At 41.4% G+C, this 20527-nt stretch overlaps 1 protein-coding gene across 3 annotated transcripts in view; it reads right to left on the reverse strand.

Moving 5' to 3' along the window:
• The window catches only part of SLC36A2 (solute carrier family 36 member 2), a 41287-nt gene extending 22055 nt beyond the window's left edge, over positions 1-19232 (reverse strand). For all 3 annotated transcript variants that reach the window (XR_005211435.1, XM_037801808.1, XM_037801807.1), the window contains exons 1-7: positions 18951-19232; positions 15918-16008; positions 15251-15339; positions 14614-14709; positions 10932-11016; positions 7281-7499; positions 4775-4873 (exon numbers count right to left, since the gene is read on the reverse strand). Coding sequence is in view for 2 of the 3 variants with exons in the window: in XM_037801808.1 (XP_037657736.1) it covers positions 4775-4873; positions 7281-7499; positions 10932-11016; positions 14614-14709; positions 15251-15339; positions 15918-16008; positions 18951-19114 (843 nt within the window). In the remaining variant the exon portion in view is untranslated. The remainder of the gene's footprint in view (positions 1-4774; positions 4874-7280; positions 7500-10931; positions 11017-14613; positions 14710-15250; positions 15340-15917; positions 16009-18950) is intronic.
• Between the last annotated feature and the right edge of the window lie 1295 nt (positions 19233-20527).

Consider the following 20527-nt stretch of genomic DNA (forward strand, 5'->3'; position numbering starts at 1 on the left):
TCAACCAGAGATGTAATCAACTGACCAATGATTTAAATCCATGAAATACCTTCACAGTAACAATCAGGCCAATGCTTGCTTGACTAAGCAACTGGGCACCGTAACCCAGCCTAGTTGACACATGAACTTAACCATTACATCCAGCAATCCCATTTCTGGATAGATACCTAAAAGAATTGAAAAAAGGCATTCAACTAAAATTTGTACACATATTTATAGCATGGTTTATAATAGCCAAAAATGGAAACAATCCAAATGTGCATCAATGGATGAATGGATAAACCAAATATGGTATCCCCAAACAATTGAATAATTATTCAGTCCTAAAAAGGAATGGAATCCTGATAAATGCTACAAGGTGGATGAACCTTGAAAGCATCATGCTATGTGAAAGATCCCAGGTACAAAAGGCCAAATTTTAGGATTCTATTTAGATGAAATGTCCTGAATAGGCAAATCCATAGAGATAGAAAGCTGATTAGTGATTTCCAGGGGCTGGGAGTGAGTGTTTAATGGGTATTGGGTGTCTTTTTGTGGTGGTGAAAATGTTCTGGAATTAAAATAGTGGTGACGGTTATAAAACATTGTGAACGTATTAAAAGCCAAAGAATCGTGTACTTCAAAATGGTTAAAATAGTGAATTTTATGTTATGTGAATTTTGCCTCAATAAAAAACATTGAAAAGATGGAAAAAGATATATCATACAAATACTCATCAAAAGAAAGCTGTAGTGGCTATAATAATATTACACAAAATGGAATTTGAAACAAGAAAATTTACTAAGGATATAGAGGATTAAAGGGGTCAATTCAACAAAAGGACATAGCAATTCTAAATGTGTATGCCTCAAACAATACTTGAACAATAATGCCTCAAAATACATGAAACAAAACTAACAGAATTTAAAGGAGAAATAGAAAAATCTATGAAATACTTTGAAATTGCAACAATCTTCTCTGAGTGTGGCAACCCCTGGCCTGAGCAAAACAGACCTGCAGGTCTTTGGTGCCCAGCAGTCTGCATGACCTAGGCAGCTAGATGTTTAACCTATTGTCTTTCTAAACCAGTAAAGAGAAAAAGGGTAAATTGATCTTTTTTAAGAAAAAAAGCAACTTTATGCAAGCAGGCAGGAAGTGAGAGGCTCTTAGTCTCACAAAAAGAGCAAAATGTAATTGTTCAAGTGCTATTCTAGTCCTTCCTGCACCACCCCCCAGGTCAAAGTGACCTATTCCTGCATCTATGCTCCCCCCACCCTTAGGAAAGCCTTTGTCTTAAACCCTTATAAGAGGCTTTCTACCCTTTTTGCAACACATGGTTGATTTCCCTGTGAAGGCGAGGCCTGCCTGGCCTGAGAGAGCCCTAATGATTTCTCCAGGACTTCTCACCCTGTTTCATGTATCAGAAAATGCTCATTGTCTTCTTTGGCCTCTGGACTGGCATGGCCCTCTTGGGCTGTGATACTTAGTGATCAATAGAATAAGTAGGTTGAAAATCAGCAAGGATGCAGGTGAAGTCAATTAGATCCTCAAACAACTAGATCTAATTGCTATATGGCACTCAAGTCAACAGCTTGGATATTCTTTTCAAGTGTACATAGAATATTCACTGAGATAGGCCATATTCTGGGTCATAAAAATAAACCTTAGCAAAGCTCAAAGAATTGAAATCATACCAAGTACATTCTCTGAATTAAAAATAATTAAACTAGAAATCAATTCCGGAAAGTATCTGGAAAATCCCCAAATTTTTAAAGAGAAACAACCCACTTGTAAATAATGTATGAGTCAAAGAAGAAATAAGTCTCAGGGAAATTAGAAAATGAAAATAAAATAAAAACAATTTGTGGATGCAGTGAAAGCAGTGCTTAGAGGGAAATACAGAAAATTAAATTTATATATTAGATGAGAAGAAAGGTCTCAAATCAATAATCTAAGTTTTCACTTCACCAGAAAAATAGGTGCAAATTAAACCTAAAGCAAACAGAAAAAAGAAAATAATAAAAGAACACAAATCAATGACATCAAAAACAGAAAAAATAATAGGCAAAGCTAATGAAACCAAAAGCTAGTTTTGGAAAAGATTAATAAAATTGATAACCCTCATGTTGTACTGACAAAAAAAAAAAGAGAGAAGATATAAATTACCAATATAGGGAACAAAAGAGCCCACTGACTCCACAGACATTAAAATAATAAAGAAACACTAAGAAAAATTCCAGACCCATAAATTTGACAACTTAAATGAAAGTGGCCAATTCCTTACAAAGCGCAAACTATCAAAAATCACTCAAGAAGAAATAGATAACCTAATAAATTTATACATATTGAAGAAATTGACTTTGTAGTTACAAACTTTCCAACAAAGAAAACCCCTGTTGCAGATGGCTTCACAGTGAATTCTACCAAATACTTAAGGGAGAAATAATACCAATTTTACACAATCTATTCCAGAAGACAGAAAAAGAAACACTTCCTAACTTATTTATGAGGCCAGCATTAGCACAATATCAAAACAGATAAAGATAGTACAAGAAAATAAAAATACAGATCAATACCCTCATGAATATGATGCAAAAATCCTCAACCAAATATTAGAAAATAGAATACATCAATATATAAAAAGGATAATACAGCATGGCAAAATGGGGTTTCTCCTGGAAATGTACGGCTGGTTCACACATTGAAAACTAAGCAATGTCTTTTAGCCTTTTAACAGACTAAGGAGAAAAATCATATTATCATATAAATAGAGGCAGAAAATTCATTTGACAAAATTCAACATCTATTCATGCTAAAACTCTCAGCCAACTAGGGATACAAGGAAAGTTCCTTAACTTAAAGGATATCTACAAACAAAACAAAACAAAACAAAACAAGCTAAAGCTAATCAAAATCACAATCCCAATTAAAATCCATACAGGAATTTTTATAGATATTGACAAGCTGATTTTTAAATTTACACGGAAAGGCAAAGGACCTAGATAGAGAAGAACAAAGTTGGACCACTCACACTACCTGATTTTAAGATAAATCTTTTGTTATCGACACTGTTTTGTGTTGCTGAAAGGATGCACATGAATCAACGTATAATATGTAAAGTCTGGAAATAGACCTATACATATGTGGTAAAGTAACTTTTTACAAAGGTGCAAAGGCAATTAAATGGAGAATGGATGGTCTTTTCAACAAATAATGCTAGAACAATTGGGCATGCTATTCCAAAAAAAAAAAAAAAGGAACTTCAGTGCTTAAATATCTTAGACAAAAATTAACTCAGGATGGATCATAGATCTAAATGTACAATGGCAACTATAAAACGTTTAGAACAAAACATAGGAGAAAATCTTTGTGACCTTGAGTTAAGCAAATTTTTTTAGATACAACACCAAAAGCATGATCCATAAAAGAAAAATTTTGATAAATTGGACTTTATCAAAATTAAAAACTTTTTCTCTGTGAGAGACACTAAGAGGCTGAAAAAACAAGTTACAGACTGGGGGAAATATTACAAATTACACAACCAAGAAAGGACTTGCATCTGGAATATCTAAAGAACTTAAAAAATTCAACAATAAGAAAACAATTTGATTTAAAAAATATTGCAAATGATTTGAATAGATGCTTCATCAAAGAGGATATGCAGATGTCAAGTAAGCAAATAAAAAGGTGTTCAAAACTATTGGCCATTAGTAAATGACAATGAAATTCTACTACGTGGCTATTAGAATGGTTAAAATAAAAAAATACCAAGTTAGCAAAGATGCAGAGAAACTGATGGGAATGTAAAATGGTTCAGCCATTATGAAAAACTGTTTGGCGATTTCTTATAAAGTTAAACATACATTACCCTGTGACCTAGCAATCCAACTCCTTGAGAAATGAAAATTTAGGTTCACACAAAACCCTGTATACACATGATTATAGCAGCATTACTCATAATTGCCTAAAATTAGAAACAGCCCAAATGCCCTTAGATGAATGGATAAACATACTGTGGTTCTGTCCATGCAACAGAAAGCAAGAAGTTATTAATACATGACATGACATGGATGAATCTTAAATACATCAGGCTAAGTGAAAGAAGCCAGTCTCAAAAGGTTATACACTGCATGATTCCACTTACATGAAACTCTGGAAAAGATAAAACAATTTAAACAGAAGAGATTGTTGGTTGCTAGGGGTCAGTGGTAGGTGAAGAAGTTACAATAACAGGGCAGCATGAGAGAGTTTTTGGTGATTGGGGAATTGTTCTGTAGCCTGATTATGTAGTGGTTACATGAAAATACGTTTCTGATGTCATAGGAATGTATACCATAAAGTGCGTTTTATTATATGAAAATTATAAATAAATTTAAAATATATATAAATGGTCTTACCCTTCCTCAAATTGAAAGTAGAGACTATATAATAACCCATTGTAAATATACCTGTACAGTACTTTCCACTTTAAAATTCATTTATGCTTAATTAAATTCTTGACTTTAAAAGATTAGGAAATTGACGTCCAAGAAGGTTATGTGACATGGAGACAAATGTTTAATAGATGTATTGGAATGAAAATAAAACTGTCTCCTGACTGCCTCTCTGTTGTAACTTACTGTTCTCCTGCTGATGACAACAGGCCCAAGTGAGACGAGAGGTCACTTTCTCCCATGTGCATTTTCCAGGAGGCCCAAAACAATGGCCAAGAGGACACAGAAACTCAGAGCTCTGAGGTCCCTTTCCAAAGGCCACTCAGAACACCAAGGAAAGTCCACCCCAAGTCAAACCTTACCACACCAATGCTTTCAAATGAAAAAATAGCCGTTCCAAAGAAGAGAGGGTAGGTCTTCCAACTTGCTACCAGGGGCAACCTGCTGGGCTCTGGAATTCCCTACAGGAGAGAAAAATAGGATGATGTTCACTCTCAAAGTACACTTGAGCTCCTTTAAGAGGTGAGTACTCTGAGAGTAGACCTAAATATTTTTAATAGAATGTCAAAAAGCTCAGAAAACTTCAAAGGAAGCCACACACAGATCAGTTGGTTCTAACACTGCACAAAACCAAAAAGCCAGCACATAGCAACATTGAGGTATTGTCAAAGTTCTGAAGGATCACGGAGGGAGTCTGATTTATCAGAAATTGGAACTCTAATGCATTGTTGGTGGGAATGTAAAATGGTGCAATCACTGTGGAAAGCATATGGTGGTTCCTCAAAAAGTTAATATCGAATTACCATATCACTAGAAATCCCACTTCTAGATACATACCCTAAGAGAGTGAAAACAGGGCTGCAAACAGATACTTGTACACCACTGTTTATAGCAGCATCAATCATAATAGCCAAAAGCTGGGAACAACCCAAATGCCTATCAACAAATGAATGAAAAAACATTATGTGGTACACATACACAATTGAGTATTATTTGGCCATAAGAAAAAAATGAAGTTATAAGACATGCTACAACATGAAAGAACTTGAAAACATTATGCTCAGCGAAACAAGCAAATACATAAGGACAAAAATTATATGATATCACTTATAAGAGATGACTGGAAATAGCAAATTTGCAGAGATAGAAAGCAGATTACAAGTTATGTGGGAAGGGAGATGGGGAGGGGAGGAAGGAGGAGTGTTTGCAAAAAATTAAAAAATAAAATAGCACTAGAATTAAATTCATATTACCTGACCTCACCCCCCCCCCCAAAAAAAGTCTCTAAAAGAAAATCTTACACACCACAGGTTAGTCCTGGCATAAAGCATGGAAGAACACCTTTTAATGGACAGTGGTCAAGGCTGTTGGAAGTCACTGTGACTATAGTTACAATGACTTTCTAGGGAGCCCAAAGCAATTACTTAAATACGAACATCTACTTTACTTTTTCAATGAGCTATAAATTGAAGGGGAGGGAAGTGTGTGGAAAAATGGTTCATATTTCCTGTGCCCTAGAATGTGCAAATAATCACAAAACCATTTCTCTATTCTCTGCCCATGGAAGAATCCAAAAATAATTCAGAGACAGCTATCTAATTAGGAAATTCAGTTTTGCAGAAATCATCTGTACTGTCTGAGAAATACAAAACTAATATGCAATTATTCGGAAATATCTAATTCATTACCTTCACTAAATTTTATGGACAATATAACTTTTTTTTTCTTAAGTTTTCAGAAAGAGAAAAACATCTGAAAGGTAATTGTATGCCAAGGGGTTCTGGGATTTAAATTTCTATGTAATTTTGTCCTTTATAAAAAGAAAAACTGGAAAGGATAGAAAAGTAGGAAATTGAGGGGGAATCAATATCCATAACTCAGCCTCAAAGACATTTTAGTTAACATTGTGATAGATTTGTTCACGGTCCTTTTGAGACTTCTATTTATACCTCTGTGATTAAGTATTAGCTTTATTCTCTTGAGTTCCCTAGGGGTTGCCTGTAGACTAGTGTATATAAGATGCAAATTCAATACATTTTAGCTATGTTAGAAAAATCTGCTTTTCATCTGCCTTAAATGAATGGTTGATGAACTGGTGAATTGGTTCCCCAATAAAGATGTTTTCCCCCCAAAGGATCATTTTTTAAAAATAATTACAATTTGACATAAAAGCAGGTGTTGGAGAAATGATATGAGAGGAGATCTCCAGAAGGATGAGATTCCATAGTGACATCCTGACAGAAGGATCACTACCCTGTGGTAGGTACCAGGCTGAAGAGTACAGAACACACTTACCCTCTGTTGGGGATGGAACCATGCCCTGCATAAAGATAGGTTCAAGTCTTAAAACCCATGTTTCCATGGGTGTGAACCCATTTGAAAATAGGACTTTAAAGATGTTAGTATTAGTCAAGGTGTGGACTGATTTGTGAAGAGGATCTCTAAGGATCCCATTTAGATGAGGCCAGATTGAATTGGGTTGTGTCTTAATCAAATGACTGAAGTTCTCATAAGGAGATGAAATCTAGACAGAGACAACAGATGACTGAGCAGGAGAAGTAGAAGCCAGAAGAAGACACAAGCAGAGATGCAAGCTAAGGAACCCCAAAGACTGTGGCAAGTCAGCACCAGAATGCTACAGACTCCAGGGGAAAGCACAGTGTTCAGACCTTGATTTTGGGCATCTAGTCTCCAAAACCTTGAGAGAATAAATTTCTGTGTTGCTTAAGCCAACCCATTTCGAGGTTTTTGCCATAGCAGCCCTGGTAAACTGAGACGCCCACCCTCAGGGTGCGCCCCAGGTGTCTAAAAGCTCTGTCTGTTATTGACACAAAGGCCTGCCCCCTGGAGGGGTGTGATGTGACTGACCTGGGCAATGTACTGAGCGATGATGACCAGGCTGACCAGCATGCTGATGTTGGCCAACATGGAGAAGATGGCCAGGACCCTGAGGTTCCGGACGAGAACCAGCAGCACCAGGACGGGCAGGAAGGCAAGCATGTAGAGGCGCGAGTCCATGGTGGGGGTCGGCATGATGGTCTCATTGCGATGGCAGTTGTTGGTTGTTCCGTTAACAGCTTCCACTACCTGAGGAAGGTGCAGGAAAAGCCAGAGGAGGAGAGGATAAAGCTTCTGGCCACACGGTTAGGCACTGCCTAACTCTCTCACACAAAGAGGTGGAGTATCTCATGCCAAGGTCTCTGGGTGAGTTAGAGTGAATTTAGGACTTATTCTGAACATTCTGCCCCATTCTTCCTTAAAGAGGCTGCATGAATAACTTTAATAAAAAAAGAAATAACTGGATTTATAGTGGCTATTTGTTGGCTTTTGCCAACCCAACATCCATTCCTCCCGATTTCGATTTATTTTTGGTGAATTATCTCTCACCACTAAATGCAGACTTGGAGGACTCTAAATCACAACCACATGGTAGAGCTTAAGGATGGGCCCTTGACTCAAACTAGGGCATTCAGAATTTCTCTCGGGAATCTAAATCTCAAGCAAAGTAACACAAGGACAGAACTATATGAAGGTAAAAATTAAATCTGATCGTGCACCCCTGAAGAAACTGTGCATTATTCTACTATCTAGACACCCCTAGCTGCCCTGGCTCCTGTTCTTTTCCAAGCCCTGTATCTTAGCATTCCCTGTCATTTTGTAAGTCATCCAGTATCCTTCCACAGAACCTAAAGTCTGCTTAGGTCCCCTAGAATCTGTTTCTTTTACTTATAACCAAAAACACAAAACTTACTATTCTCAGTTGGAACCCTCCTGGCATTTTGAATGAGAGAACTCTTCCTTGGGTGGACCGGCCCATTCATTGCAGAATATTCAACATTCCTGGACTCCACCCAACAAAAGTTATTACCATCCCCAGTCATTGTGAAAAACAAGAAACACTGCACCCACATTTTCAAACACCCCCTGTCAGGGTGGAGAAACCCTTGGTTTAGACTCAGGATGAGCTAACTGACAGTCTTACTATGCAAGCAATACAATTCACTGTAGAACAATGAGAAATCATAGGTAAACAAGAAGAAAATGTAAAAGCATTGATAATCTCAGTATCCATGGCTAGCCATGATATCACCTCAGAATATATATTTATCTATACATTCTATCCAATATCACAAATTACATGTATCATACATATCTGTTTTATTTTACAAAACTGGGATCATAGTCTATACTCTTTTATTGTGAAATCCTCTTTCCACTTAATGACAGACCATAGATACTTAAATGAATCAGTAAATCTTGTTTTTATCTGATTCCTCATTACGGAAGGGAAAAAATACCTGGAACATTAGCTGGACATTCAAGGCTCTCCATAAATGAACCTCACCCAACCCTCAAGGCTATTCCTTTGTGAAAGCCCACACCTTCTTAAACAAAACCAGTCTGTTGCTTTTGGGCAAGTGCTATACATTCTGCCTCCATGTTTTCACTCACTTCTCCTGCCTTAGCTGCCACCACTTCTCCCCCAATATGCCTTTTAATGCCCAGTGCAGATGCTCAAAAGGCTCCTTGAGGTAGCCTTCCCTTGCTCTAGTGATCTTTCCTATCCCTGCACGTTTGGAAAACTATGTCTCCCATTTAGTTCAGAATTACACTTCCATGACCTCAGGCTGTTGTTGGTGATGTCGTGACCCTATACCTAAATATTATATTGATATTTAGCTTTTTAGATATTTTAAAACAAACATAGCCTAAAAATTCCTCAAGAGAGTGCTTGCCTTGTCTCTAGGCAGATGATGAATAAAGTTTGCAGATATCATCTTTCTAAAGAGCAGTCTATAATGTGTTTTAAAAACCTTTAAAACAATCAGATGCTTTGACCCAGTAGTTCCACTTTAAGAAATATATACTAAGGAAATAAAGGGGTGCACAAAGATTTGCATGCTACTGCAATAGATTATAGTAGAGAGAGAGGAGGCTGATTAAGCTATGGTCAATCTGTGTGATGGGATATTATGGAACTATTAGAAGTTAGGATAAAAACTTTAAGGACATTGCAAAATGCTAACTAGTGAATGCTGTGTTAAAATGACCATGAGTAGTTGCATTAAAAATATTTTATTTTAATTTATTGTGTGTGTGTGTGTGTGTGTGTTGAGAAGCAATATAGCATAGTGTTTAAGAACTTGAGCTCTGGTGTCAAAAGGCCTGAGTTTTTAATCCTGACCCTGTGGCCATATATGCATTACAGAGCGTATTGCTTCCATTTTCTCATCTGCAAAATGGGCATAACAAACTGTCAGACCCACCAAAAAAGAGTCTAACGTATAGAAGAATGTCTGATCCAGGGGCCCTGCTGCTTATCTCACAGGAAATAGGTGCCCCATAAACTAAAGAATGAAGACTGTTCAAGGCTGTTCCAGCCACAGTGGTGCCTCAAGGGCGGGTAACGCAAGGTCAGATATCTCCATAAGATGAACAACCGAAAAGGCCTGCTCTCCCTCGATAGATAACGCAGCTGCTTTTCTAAGAAGAATAATGTGCCAAAATCCTAGCAACCCTGTCAGCCTAGAAATTGATAGGCACTCGCCCAATCGAGGCACAGGACGCACTCAGCAGGCACCCTTCTCCCCCAACACCCTTCCCTCCCCACGTGGGTTTTTCCTTTAAAAAATGCTGCTCTCAGATAGAGGGCTGGAGCCATTTTCTTCCTTTTTCTTTTCTTATGGCTCCCACCTGTTTTCTTCCTCTGATAAACCTTAAACTCTCTACTTAAACTACGACTCGCTGTGTTGTGTGGATTCTTGAACAGCTCCGGACCTAACACAAACCTACTCTGATAAGGTTGTGGAGAGAAGTAAGTGAAGAGCAGCATGTAAAAATGCTTCCCACTTAACCTGACACAAAAAGAAGCTAACTGCATTCTTACTAGGTCTTTTCCTTCTTTTTAACTTTTTTAAATTTCCTAACTTCTGGTATTACTTTTACAATTAGATAAAAAGCCCAAAGAATGGTTTTCTTTTTAAAATTTTTTGTTTGACTAAGGATGACCTTTGGTATTTTATTTTATTTTTTTGCTCAAATTGCTGCAAGATAACCTTTAGATTAAATCAAAAGAACTTCCTGGGGACAACTGTTACTTTTAAGACATAAATATGTGACTAAAGATAGGAAAAGATGACCCAAAGGAGATTAGTTATCATAAAAAACGACCCATGTAAATTTTAGAAGGGTCAAGGACAATTACACAACAAGGCAGGAGGACTGATAAAATCCAAAGGTCCTTAGAGCTCAGGATTTCAAAGACTAACCTTGAGGACAGGTTCCAAGATACTGGACAAAGGATACTGTGGCCAAAGTAACCACTTACAGAAATTCACAGATACATGGACTAGGGAGAATTTAGTTTCTTCGATAGCATCAAGTTTAACGTCCCTTGTTTTAATGTTGAGAGCACCAGGGCCCAAAAAAAGAAGAAGCAATTGTTTATTAAACAAACAACTACCAGAGAATTCTCCTTTTCCCTGTCCTCTTCCTCCCACCTCTTCCAGAATACTCTACCTGCTTTAAATTATCAGCCAGAAACACAATGTACACACAGCAGAAGCCCAGCTGGGTGACTATAAGGAAGAAGCTCACAATATGCCTAGAAGGGAGGAGAGAGAGAGAGGAAAAGAAAACTTGTTATAAAAGAAGTTGGCTTGCCAGTTCTAGTTCTTGCTGTTCTATCCCTCTGTCCCCAGGGGTTGGTGGCCCTGTACCAGCACCCTCGGTTCTGCCACCACAATCAACAATGTGGCAGTAAGAAATGAGGCAACAATGGTTCTTTTAAAGAAATGTTTTTCAACACCCTCACACTCGCAGCTCAGCAAGTCGTAAAATTCCTCATGGTTGGGAGCCTCCCCTCAGAAACATACTCTCTGGCATTCCCCATAATTTATGCTAATTGGTGTCAGACAATAGATACAAGATTTTTTATAAGCTGTCATTAACTAAAAAAATTTTTTTCTACCATGTGCCAGATACCACTAGGCACTGAAGCTACACAGACAGATAACACATAGTCCTTTCCTGTCTAGTTTGTAGACTAATGGGTGAGACGAACAAAGGATAGTATAATATGGCATGAAGGCACACACATAAAAAAGGGATTTTACCCAAATTACAGGGCATACAGAAAGCCTTCCTAGAAAAATGGATACCTGAGCAAGAGTTTTAAAGGATAAAGAAGAATTGGAAGGGGAAGAGTGAGGTGGGGCATGGACGAGGGGAGAGAAGGAAATGGAGGAGGAGGAGGGGAAGAAGAAGAAAAGAAGGTGATGAAGATGACAGAGAGAAGGACCAAGTGAGGTCTTTCAGCACTCGGAAAAGAGAGCTTCTCTGGCTGCCACATGGCCAGTCCATTGGAAGAGGCAGGACCAAGGATGGGGAGACTGGCTGGAGAGGAAATAAAGGGGGCAGAGGATGGCAGCAGGCTGGACTGAAACAGGACCATTAGAATTGAGAGAATTAAAGCATTTTAAGAGATACTCAGGAGCTAGAACTTACAAAGCCTGATGACCCCCTGTATCTGAGGGGAAAGAGAAAGGAAATATTCTAAGGGGATTTATAGATTTTTGGTTTGGGCAACAAAATGAACTAGGAAGCTCAGAAGGAAGAACAGGTTTTATGGGAAGGGACAGAATGACGCATACAGTATCTGAATTGTTGAGCTTGAGTTTCCTATAGGAGATGTTCTGGAAGGACTGTATGTTAGCACCTGGAACTTTTTATTTGTGGATAGCGGATAAAGTCTTGAGAAGGCAGAAGATCACTTATTGGAGATTGTGAAGAGTGAGAAGAGGAGAAGGCAGGATTCCAAACTGTGGAGAACATCAACGTTTAAAGGGAAGATGAAAACAAAGAACTTTATGATGAGTACTAAGGAATGGTGAGAAAGTAGGAGAGACTCCAGGAAAAAAAAGGGTTTAATAGAAGTCAAGTGGGGAGAGAATGTTTCAAGAAGAGAATAGTCCATTGTACCCACTGCTACTGAGAAGTTCTTTTGGCTATGAAAAGTACAACAAGGAGGTCTTTGAGGACATTGGTAGAAAGAACTTCAGTAGAATTTATAAGGATGGAAAAGCCTGATGACCTGTGAAAGAGGTGTGAATGTGCTGTGAGGAGGTAAAGTCAGTTGGTGGGCTGGACTTCTAAGAAGCCAGAGCATGATCTCCTGTCTAGATGGTGTTCATTTTGTTCATCATTGTAGACTGATTCCCTAAAGCACTTCCTGACATCTTGTAGGTATACAGTAAAATTTTTTTCAGCGGCAATATGTTCAACATGAGATAGGTTGGAGGCTAGAGGATGGTGTAAGGTCCGGGAAGCATTATTTATTATTTATTTATTTACTTACTTACTTACTTACTTATTTATTTATTTTTTATTTGCAAGATGGAGATATGTGAATACACTTAGCTGCTGAGATGAAGAGCCCATAAGAAAGAAGTTCCAGTTGTAGGAGGAGATAATTAGTGGAGCAAGGTTCCTAAATGGGGTAGGAAAAGCTACTTTATATGCCCAACATATATGCCAAATCCTGAATTGAAGGATTTGAGGTACTGTGGGACTTGGGGGCTGTGTGTGGATTTGGGTAAAAATCTCCTCTAAGGTCACAAAATTGGGAAAATTCTGGTTATCATCTCATAGCCTTCCTAGTCTTCTCACAGGCTGAATTAATAAGACTATGGGCTTTGGGCTGGGGGTTGGGGGTGGGGGTGGGGTGCTAGGCCCATGGTGCCCTTTCAGATTACACTACATGGGCAGGACACATCTCCAGTACTGCACTGGTTTGATGTATCATAGTTCAAGACAGCCATTGACAATCTAGATTGTGTTCAGAAAAACAGGAAGGCAGGACTGAAAACAAAGACAAAGGAATAAATTTAGTCCCAAGTACCAGAGGACAGAGGGGTTGATGGTCTCTGTTATTCCTGAGAGCTAAAAGGTGGAAGTTGCAGGGAGAAAAACTTTAGCTCAATGAAAGTCTAAGTCTTGGTTTTTTCTCTCTTTTCTTCTCACTATATACTCTCTCCCTATGAGAACTTCTCTGCACCCTGGCTTCAAGGTTGGATGACTTCAATTCTGTATATGAAGATAGGCTAAAACCTATACCTACAACTACCCACTGGACATCTCCACATCTACTTGGATGTCTCTCAGGCACTCAAACCCAACCTGTCCAAAATAGAAGTTGTCAGAACTCTGAGTCATCCTTGAATCCTTTTCCCTCAATTTCAGGGAGCAATTCACGACCAAGTTCTCTTTTCTCCATCCCACTGCCACCAGCTTTGTCCAAGCCACCAGTGCTGCCTGCCTGGACCTGTGACCAGCCTCCTCAATGGTCTGACTAAATTTACTCTTGCACCCTTGCAATCTGTTCTCACAGAAGCCAAACAGATCTTTAAACAATGTAAATATGATCACAACCCTGCTAAAAACCCTCCAAAGACTTCCTAGTTGCTTTTAAGAATAGAAAATCTTTAAGAGGCTCTAAAATGTCCAGCTTGATCTGGCACCTGATCCAGATATTTTAGATCCTTCTTCAGTTTCCCCTCTCTGACTCTGTCCTCAAGCCACCTATTCTTTCTCTACCTTGAACCTGTCACACACTCTTCTCTGCTCTGGGGCCTTCACACGGATGCTCCCTTCTTCTTGGAGAGAAGTCTCCTCTCCACTTTGCCATAGGTAATCCCTCACCCTTCAGAACCCCTTCCTTCAGAACTCCTCTCAACTGTCCCATCCTAGGAAGCCCCCACCCCAGCCCACACACGTCTCCTTACCTGCTCGGTAGCAACCAGTACTTCTGTCCTTCATACTACTTATCCCAGTGGTTATTAAATTCCTGTGTTCTCAGTTGTCTGTCTTTCCCACTGGCCTATAGTCTCTGTGAGGGTAAGACCTCATTATTTGTCTTTTTTCCCCACAGTATTTCCAGTGCCTGGTAGATAGCAACAGGATAAATCTTGTTGAATAAAAGCATAAATAATATTAAGGGTGCATAGCAGATGAGTGAGCACCCTGCCATTGGGAGTATACAAGGAGGGGCTGGGTCAGGGATGTTGCCACTGAATCTCTTCCATTTGGAAAGTCCACCATTCTGTGCCACATGAACCACTTTCCAGGGAAGACGACATCCCTCACACCAGCACGCCCTCCTCCTGGATCCTACCCCACTGCAGGTGAAGGAAGATCAAGGTACCTTCCCCACTGGGCGTGGCTCCGGAGCCAGGTGCTGGGGCTGGCTTCTAGCCCATGCAACACAGTATCGCCATAGTCCATGAAGGGTTTGTTAAGTCTGCAGGAGGGACGGCATACATAGTCAACAAGAAATAATTTAAATTATGATCACATACTCAAAATTCAGGAAACACACAAAGGAAGACAGGGCGCAGCTGGAGACTGGAGGAACACTGGTGCAGAGACCTAAATTCCAGTACAGGCTGTGATGCCTGGTGGCATTTCCTTGGCGGCACTCTTTCCTCATCTATCAAATGACATGGTTACTAGATAACAAGAGTATAACGCACACCTTGCAGGGGTAGTGGCTTTCATAGCTGTGATCCCATCAGCTGTTCTCTGAGGCAGGGTTGGGTATGGATTATTTATGCTTGATTGACAGATGAGGCCACCAGTTAAGCACCATGGCCTGACTGAGATCACCTATTGAGTAATATGGGAGAACCCACCTTATGCCCCTGCCCTGAGTGCTTTTCTCTTTTTCTTAGCCTTCTTGGAGAAAATGAAGAATTAAACTCTTATTATGTGCAGGATGTTTCAGGGGTGTCCTTGATAACCACATACCAAAGGAACTGACATGAAGGAGCTGTTTTCCTCACCTGCAACAGAAGCGCTGGGCACACCTGACCAGGATGTGCATGCAGTGGCAGGCGATGGCTCCCATTGCCAGCAAACTGAGGGGGCCCAACTGCAGGAAGGGGGAGGCAAGGGGCAAGGAAAGAGGGAAGAGAACAGGCCCATGAAGAAAGCTGTGAGGAGGGATTTGGTAGCTCAGATAACATTAAGAACCCAAGGGATTTTCTAGCAAACAGGTTTGCAATCCCTTTGTCACAGCAAAAGCTACTTTTTCAAATATATTCTCTGGTGGAACTCTGTTGAACTACATGAAGCAATTACAATGGGGTGCTGTGGGAGGGAGTAGGGGACCCAGGATCCTGCCCACGTGCCCCCATGGTGGCCTCTGAGGTGTCCTGGAGGAGATGCAGGGCTCTATAGAGCACAATTAGAACACTGACCACGCTCCAACCTGTTTTCTACTAGGGAGGAAACTAAAGCCCTGAGACTGGACAAACAACTTGCTAAGGCCACTCGCAGTCCATGGCAGAGCCGAACTCAAAGCCAGGCTAGATGTCTCAGTACCAGGTCTGGACCAAGCTGCCCCCCAGACAGACCACTCATGTCAGGCTATAAACGGTGAAGGCGTCTCCTCCCACCTCCTCGCCTGCTACCCAGGTCAAGTGGCCTCCCCAGCAGCAGCCCTCTTACCAGGAGGCCTGCATTCTTCATAGCCAGGGGGAGCCCCAGGATCCCTGTGCCCATGTTGCCTTTCACCAGGTGAACCAAAGCCTGGAACCATCTAAATGAGAAGAAATAGATGTGAGGATGTGGAGTTGTGGAGGTGACATGCAGCAGTTAGCTCCCCACAGCAGACCGACTTCTGAGTTCAGCTGGGTAGGTGGGCCCTGGCCATCTCTCAGTCCCCTTGTCCTTGCCTGCCAGTTTGGGGCCTCCTGTAGGGTGACCAAGCATCCTGGTTTTCCTGGAACTGTGCTGGTTTCAGCCGCTAACACTCATTATGTGCCATTATAACACTCACTATATGCCAGGCACTGTGCTAAGTACTTTACATAAATTATGTCACTTAACTCTCTTTTGAGACAATGAAGTAGGTGCTCTTATTTTCCTTATTTTGCAGCTGGGGAAACTTAGACACCGAGTTTTATTAGTGACTTGCCCAAGGATATATTGAGGAGCCAGGATTTGAATCAAGGGCTGCTTCAGAGACCCTGTTCTTCACCCCCACCTCTACTGCACTGCCTCCCAGAAATAGCCTGACAGAATGAGTAATGGACCAACCCCATTTCATAACTGAGGAAACTGAGACTCAGAGAAGTGGCAGTGACCAGCTCAAGGTCATAAAATTAGTAGCAGAGACAGGATTAAACTCAGAGAAAAGGGCAGGCAAAAAAAAAAAAAAAATCATTGTGATTTCTCCATAAATAGGTTGGATTCCCAGGTGGAGTCTGGTGGGACAGGGTGGTTTGGAGCTTGGGCTCCAGAGGTATTTATTTTCGAGCTCAGGACACCAGGGCTGGGGAACAGCATAGATTCCCCAAGAAAACATTCAGATCCTTTCTTTAAGGCAGATGTAAGGGTGGGTCCATGAGACATGGTCTACACCATCATGGAAAGAAATTCCAGGGAGGTACCCTCTCTGTTGGTGAATTACAAAACAAGCCTATTTCTACACCTCTTTGTACCTGGACAAGGTTGAACCAAGGTGAGCATTGGGTTTATATCCTTGGAAACTAGGAGACTTATTCTGAATAGCAGCAGAGGTATTTTGGAAGGAGCCTGGTCTCTGGGTCTGGACAAACCAGGGATGACAAGCTATGTCATCTTGGGCAGCGTGGTCAACTTTGCTGAGCCTCTGTAAATGTCAGGAGCACTGACATTTTGAAAAAACTGCCCCAAACCCCTATTTATTTTTATGCTAAACTCCTAAATCCTCTAATTTCTTGAGGATCTTCCCTTCAATCTTTTAAGAGTTAAAGAGAACAATTGAAGGGAAAGAGGGGGGTGGAGAGTCCCCGCGTGCCTTTCTCTGTAACTGTGGGTGTCGATATCGCTGACAAAGCCCTGCAAACGTACAGTGGGCCAGTGGCGAGTTTGTTTTGCAAATAGGAAAGGGTCAACTGGTCACTTTGGAAATTTCTAACTAAAGGTCTTAGGGAATCAGAATTGAACTTTGGACCACTCAGCCAGCCTAAAAATATGGTGTGGTTAGTTGTGCAAAGCACCAGACTGGGAGTCAGGGGACCTGGGTTCTAGGACAAACTCCCCTGGTGACCTCAGACCATCACCCATCATAGTCCTGCAGCCACTGCACCCAGTGGGTTTACGCACAAATGACCTTTACAGCCACTCTGGGAGGTGCAAACTCTCCGGAGTCTCGGAGTCTTATTTTACACGGAGAAATGGGGCACAGAGAAGTTACATTGCTTTCCCAAGCTGGTAAGCAGCAAGGTGGGAAATCCAACCCGGGTAATGTGACTGGAGGCACCATGGTTGCCCAGTCTGTCCCACTACTTCCCTGCAACCCACCAGGCCCCTCCAGCTCTGACTTGCTTTAATCCTATGATTCTTAACCAGCCGAAACTGCCACCAACCCCTGTGCCAGCTCAGGACACCAGAGCTCTGACTGAGAAATACCCTCACTTGGCGGTGGATGGCGCCAAGACCCGGAGAGACTGCCCTGGTTCTTGGCAGCCCTTAGGACTCTCCGTGGGGCAGATGAAACTGAGGCAGTGCCAGGCACTGCTTCCAGCCCCTAAGTTGTCCCCCAGGGTGGCAGTGGAGAGGGGCTTTGCCTTCCCCTTATAGTGACTTCTCCCTCCCAGATCCCTCCCCTACTCCCCCACAGCTTCAGATCCAGTTTCCTTTAATTCACACTGCCCAGTAATCTATCCCCATTTTGCATATGGCAAAACAGGCTTAGAGAAGGGAAGGAGCCACTCACAACTTGAACTCAAGCCTTCTGATTCTCTGTCCAGTGCTCTTTCTTCTCTACTTTCTTCTTAAAGCAGCAGAACATCTCTACTCCACCCTCCTCCTTTTTCTTTTTTTCTTTCTTTTTTAAGGGAGATGGAGGGAAGGGGAGCTGGAGTCCTGCAGCTCGGCCTCTCTGCTCATTCTTTTTCAGTAGACCCCCTCATTGCCATTGTTTGAAAGCCTGCCCAGGGGAAATGGAAGAAACAGGAATCTTCCATATACTGTGCTTTTTGGTGTCATCATTGCAATTCCCATCTGAAGGAGTAGAGTCTGGGGAAACTGCAGGATACCCCAGAAGAGTAAAAATAGGGGAAGAACTTATTTTTGGTTGTCAGGAAGGTCACTAAAATTCTAAACTCAGGTCATACCTTTTCCTCCAAGAGGTTGGGGCTTTTGCCCTCCTCTCAGCATTAGCTGGGTTAGGAGCAAAATCGGCTTTAGGACCAGCACTGGGGTCTAGCCCTTATCCTCCCAATGACTCAGTGTATGGCCTGAGATCATTAGGATTAGTTTTCCCCACTGCACACCTTGGGGGTTGGATTACCCTAGAGGCTTTTATGACATTCTCCACTCCTGCACCTTTAAGATCTCATCTCCACTCAGCCTCTGACTTCACCTTTTGCAACCTTAGTTTCTCCATCTGTATAATGGATAGGATCAGATGTACCCTTCTCAAGGATTTTGCCAATCAATGCAAGCTTCCAGGAGAGAAGTCAAGAAAGGGGGATGGAAGAAAACAGCACTCACGTTATGCTTTCGGTCTTCTCCGAGCACAGCGAGTCTGAAGGGCTTCTGTCCAAGAAAATGGCATCTTTGTTCTGCAGCTTCTTGGCATTTTCTGGAGGGGACATGAGGTCCAGTTTGTGGGCAACAGTTCCAGGGGCACTCTCAACACTCTTTGTCACAGGCATGATTGCTTCAGAAAGGAAGGGTTCAAGATGAAAAGGAGGTCTGTCCTGGAAGGAGACAAGCAGGAGGGTGTCTACTGCAGGTCCAAACCGCAGATCAGTGGCCTGTGCCTTAGCAGGCTCTGGCCAAGCAAGAGTGAGGCCCCGCCCACCTCCCCCACAGGGTACCTCCTCTTCCTCTGGGCCTGAGGAAGCCCAGTGGAGGAACTGCCTTTCCTGGGAAGATGAGGAGGAGGGGAGGGGAAGGATTTGGGAAAGGAGTCACTCACCTTTACGGGTATTACCTAATGGCAATGACCATTATGCTGGTAATTTTAATAATTAATAATTAATATTTAATATTAAGCACTTTACTAAGGGTAGACACTCTTCTAAGTTCTTTACCTATACATTCTTGTTTAATCCCATAAATTAAATAAAGAGGAACCTGAGCTTCCTTTAACTAAAGGAACCAGCCTGAGTCACACAGCTAGAAAGTGACAGAGTTGGGACCTGAGCCCAAATTATCAGAGATTTTAACAGGTACCCTATTACTGCCTCCAGGAGAACACTTATACTTCCCAAGCTCTTTATTCAGCCCAGGCTGGTGGTTTCCACTTCTCACTGGCTGTGCCATCTGGTATAAGATGTCACTTCTGGGAGCTCTGCTTTCCTGGAAAAAGGGAACAATTGTTCACCTGTAACTACTTCTTAGCTTTTTGTGATACTCCAGAGAGAGCAGAAGATATTGTTTTGGACAGCCCATTTTACTAGGAGGACACTGGGGTCTAGACAGGGTGTGAGTAGCCTAAGGTCACACAGGGCATGAGGAAAGAACCTCAGCATATAAAGGTTTTGGGCATTTCTCTAGCATCCTATTCCCTGCCGTTTTATCTCTGCTTCAGTGACAGACAAATGGCTTAGACCATCTTCCTCCTTCAAAAATGTCAGCATTTCTGCCCTCCCCCCTACGTGGGACCTGACTCCCAGGGTTGTAAATCTCCCTGGCAATGCAGAATATGACTCCTGGGGATGAATCTGGACCTGGCATCGTGGGACTGAGAGTATCTTCTTGACCAAAAGGGGGATGCAAAATGAGACGAAATAGTTTCAGTGGCTGAGAGATTTCAAATGGAGTCGAGAGGTCACTCTGGTGGACATTCTTATGCACTATATAGATAACACCTCTTAGGCTTTAATGTATTGGAATAGCTAGAAGTAAATACCTGAAACTACCAAACTCCAACCCAGTAGTCCAGACTCCTGAAGACAATTATATAATAATGTAGATTACAAGGGGTGACAGTGTGATTGTGAAGGCCTTGTGGATCATACCCCCTTTATCTAGTGTATGGATAAGTAGAAAAATGGGGATAAAAACTAAAGGACAAATGGGGTGGGATGGGGGATGGTTTGGGTGTTCTTTTTTCACTTTCA

The sequence above is a fragment of the Choloepus didactylus genome, chromosome 13 (genome assembly GCF_015220235.1).
Source record: "Choloepus didactylus isolate mChoDid1 chromosome 13, mChoDid1.pri, whole genome shotgun sequence".
Classification (NCBI taxonomy): Eukaryota; Metazoa; Chordata; class Mammalia; order Pilosa; family Megalonychidae; genus Choloepus; species Choloepus didactylus.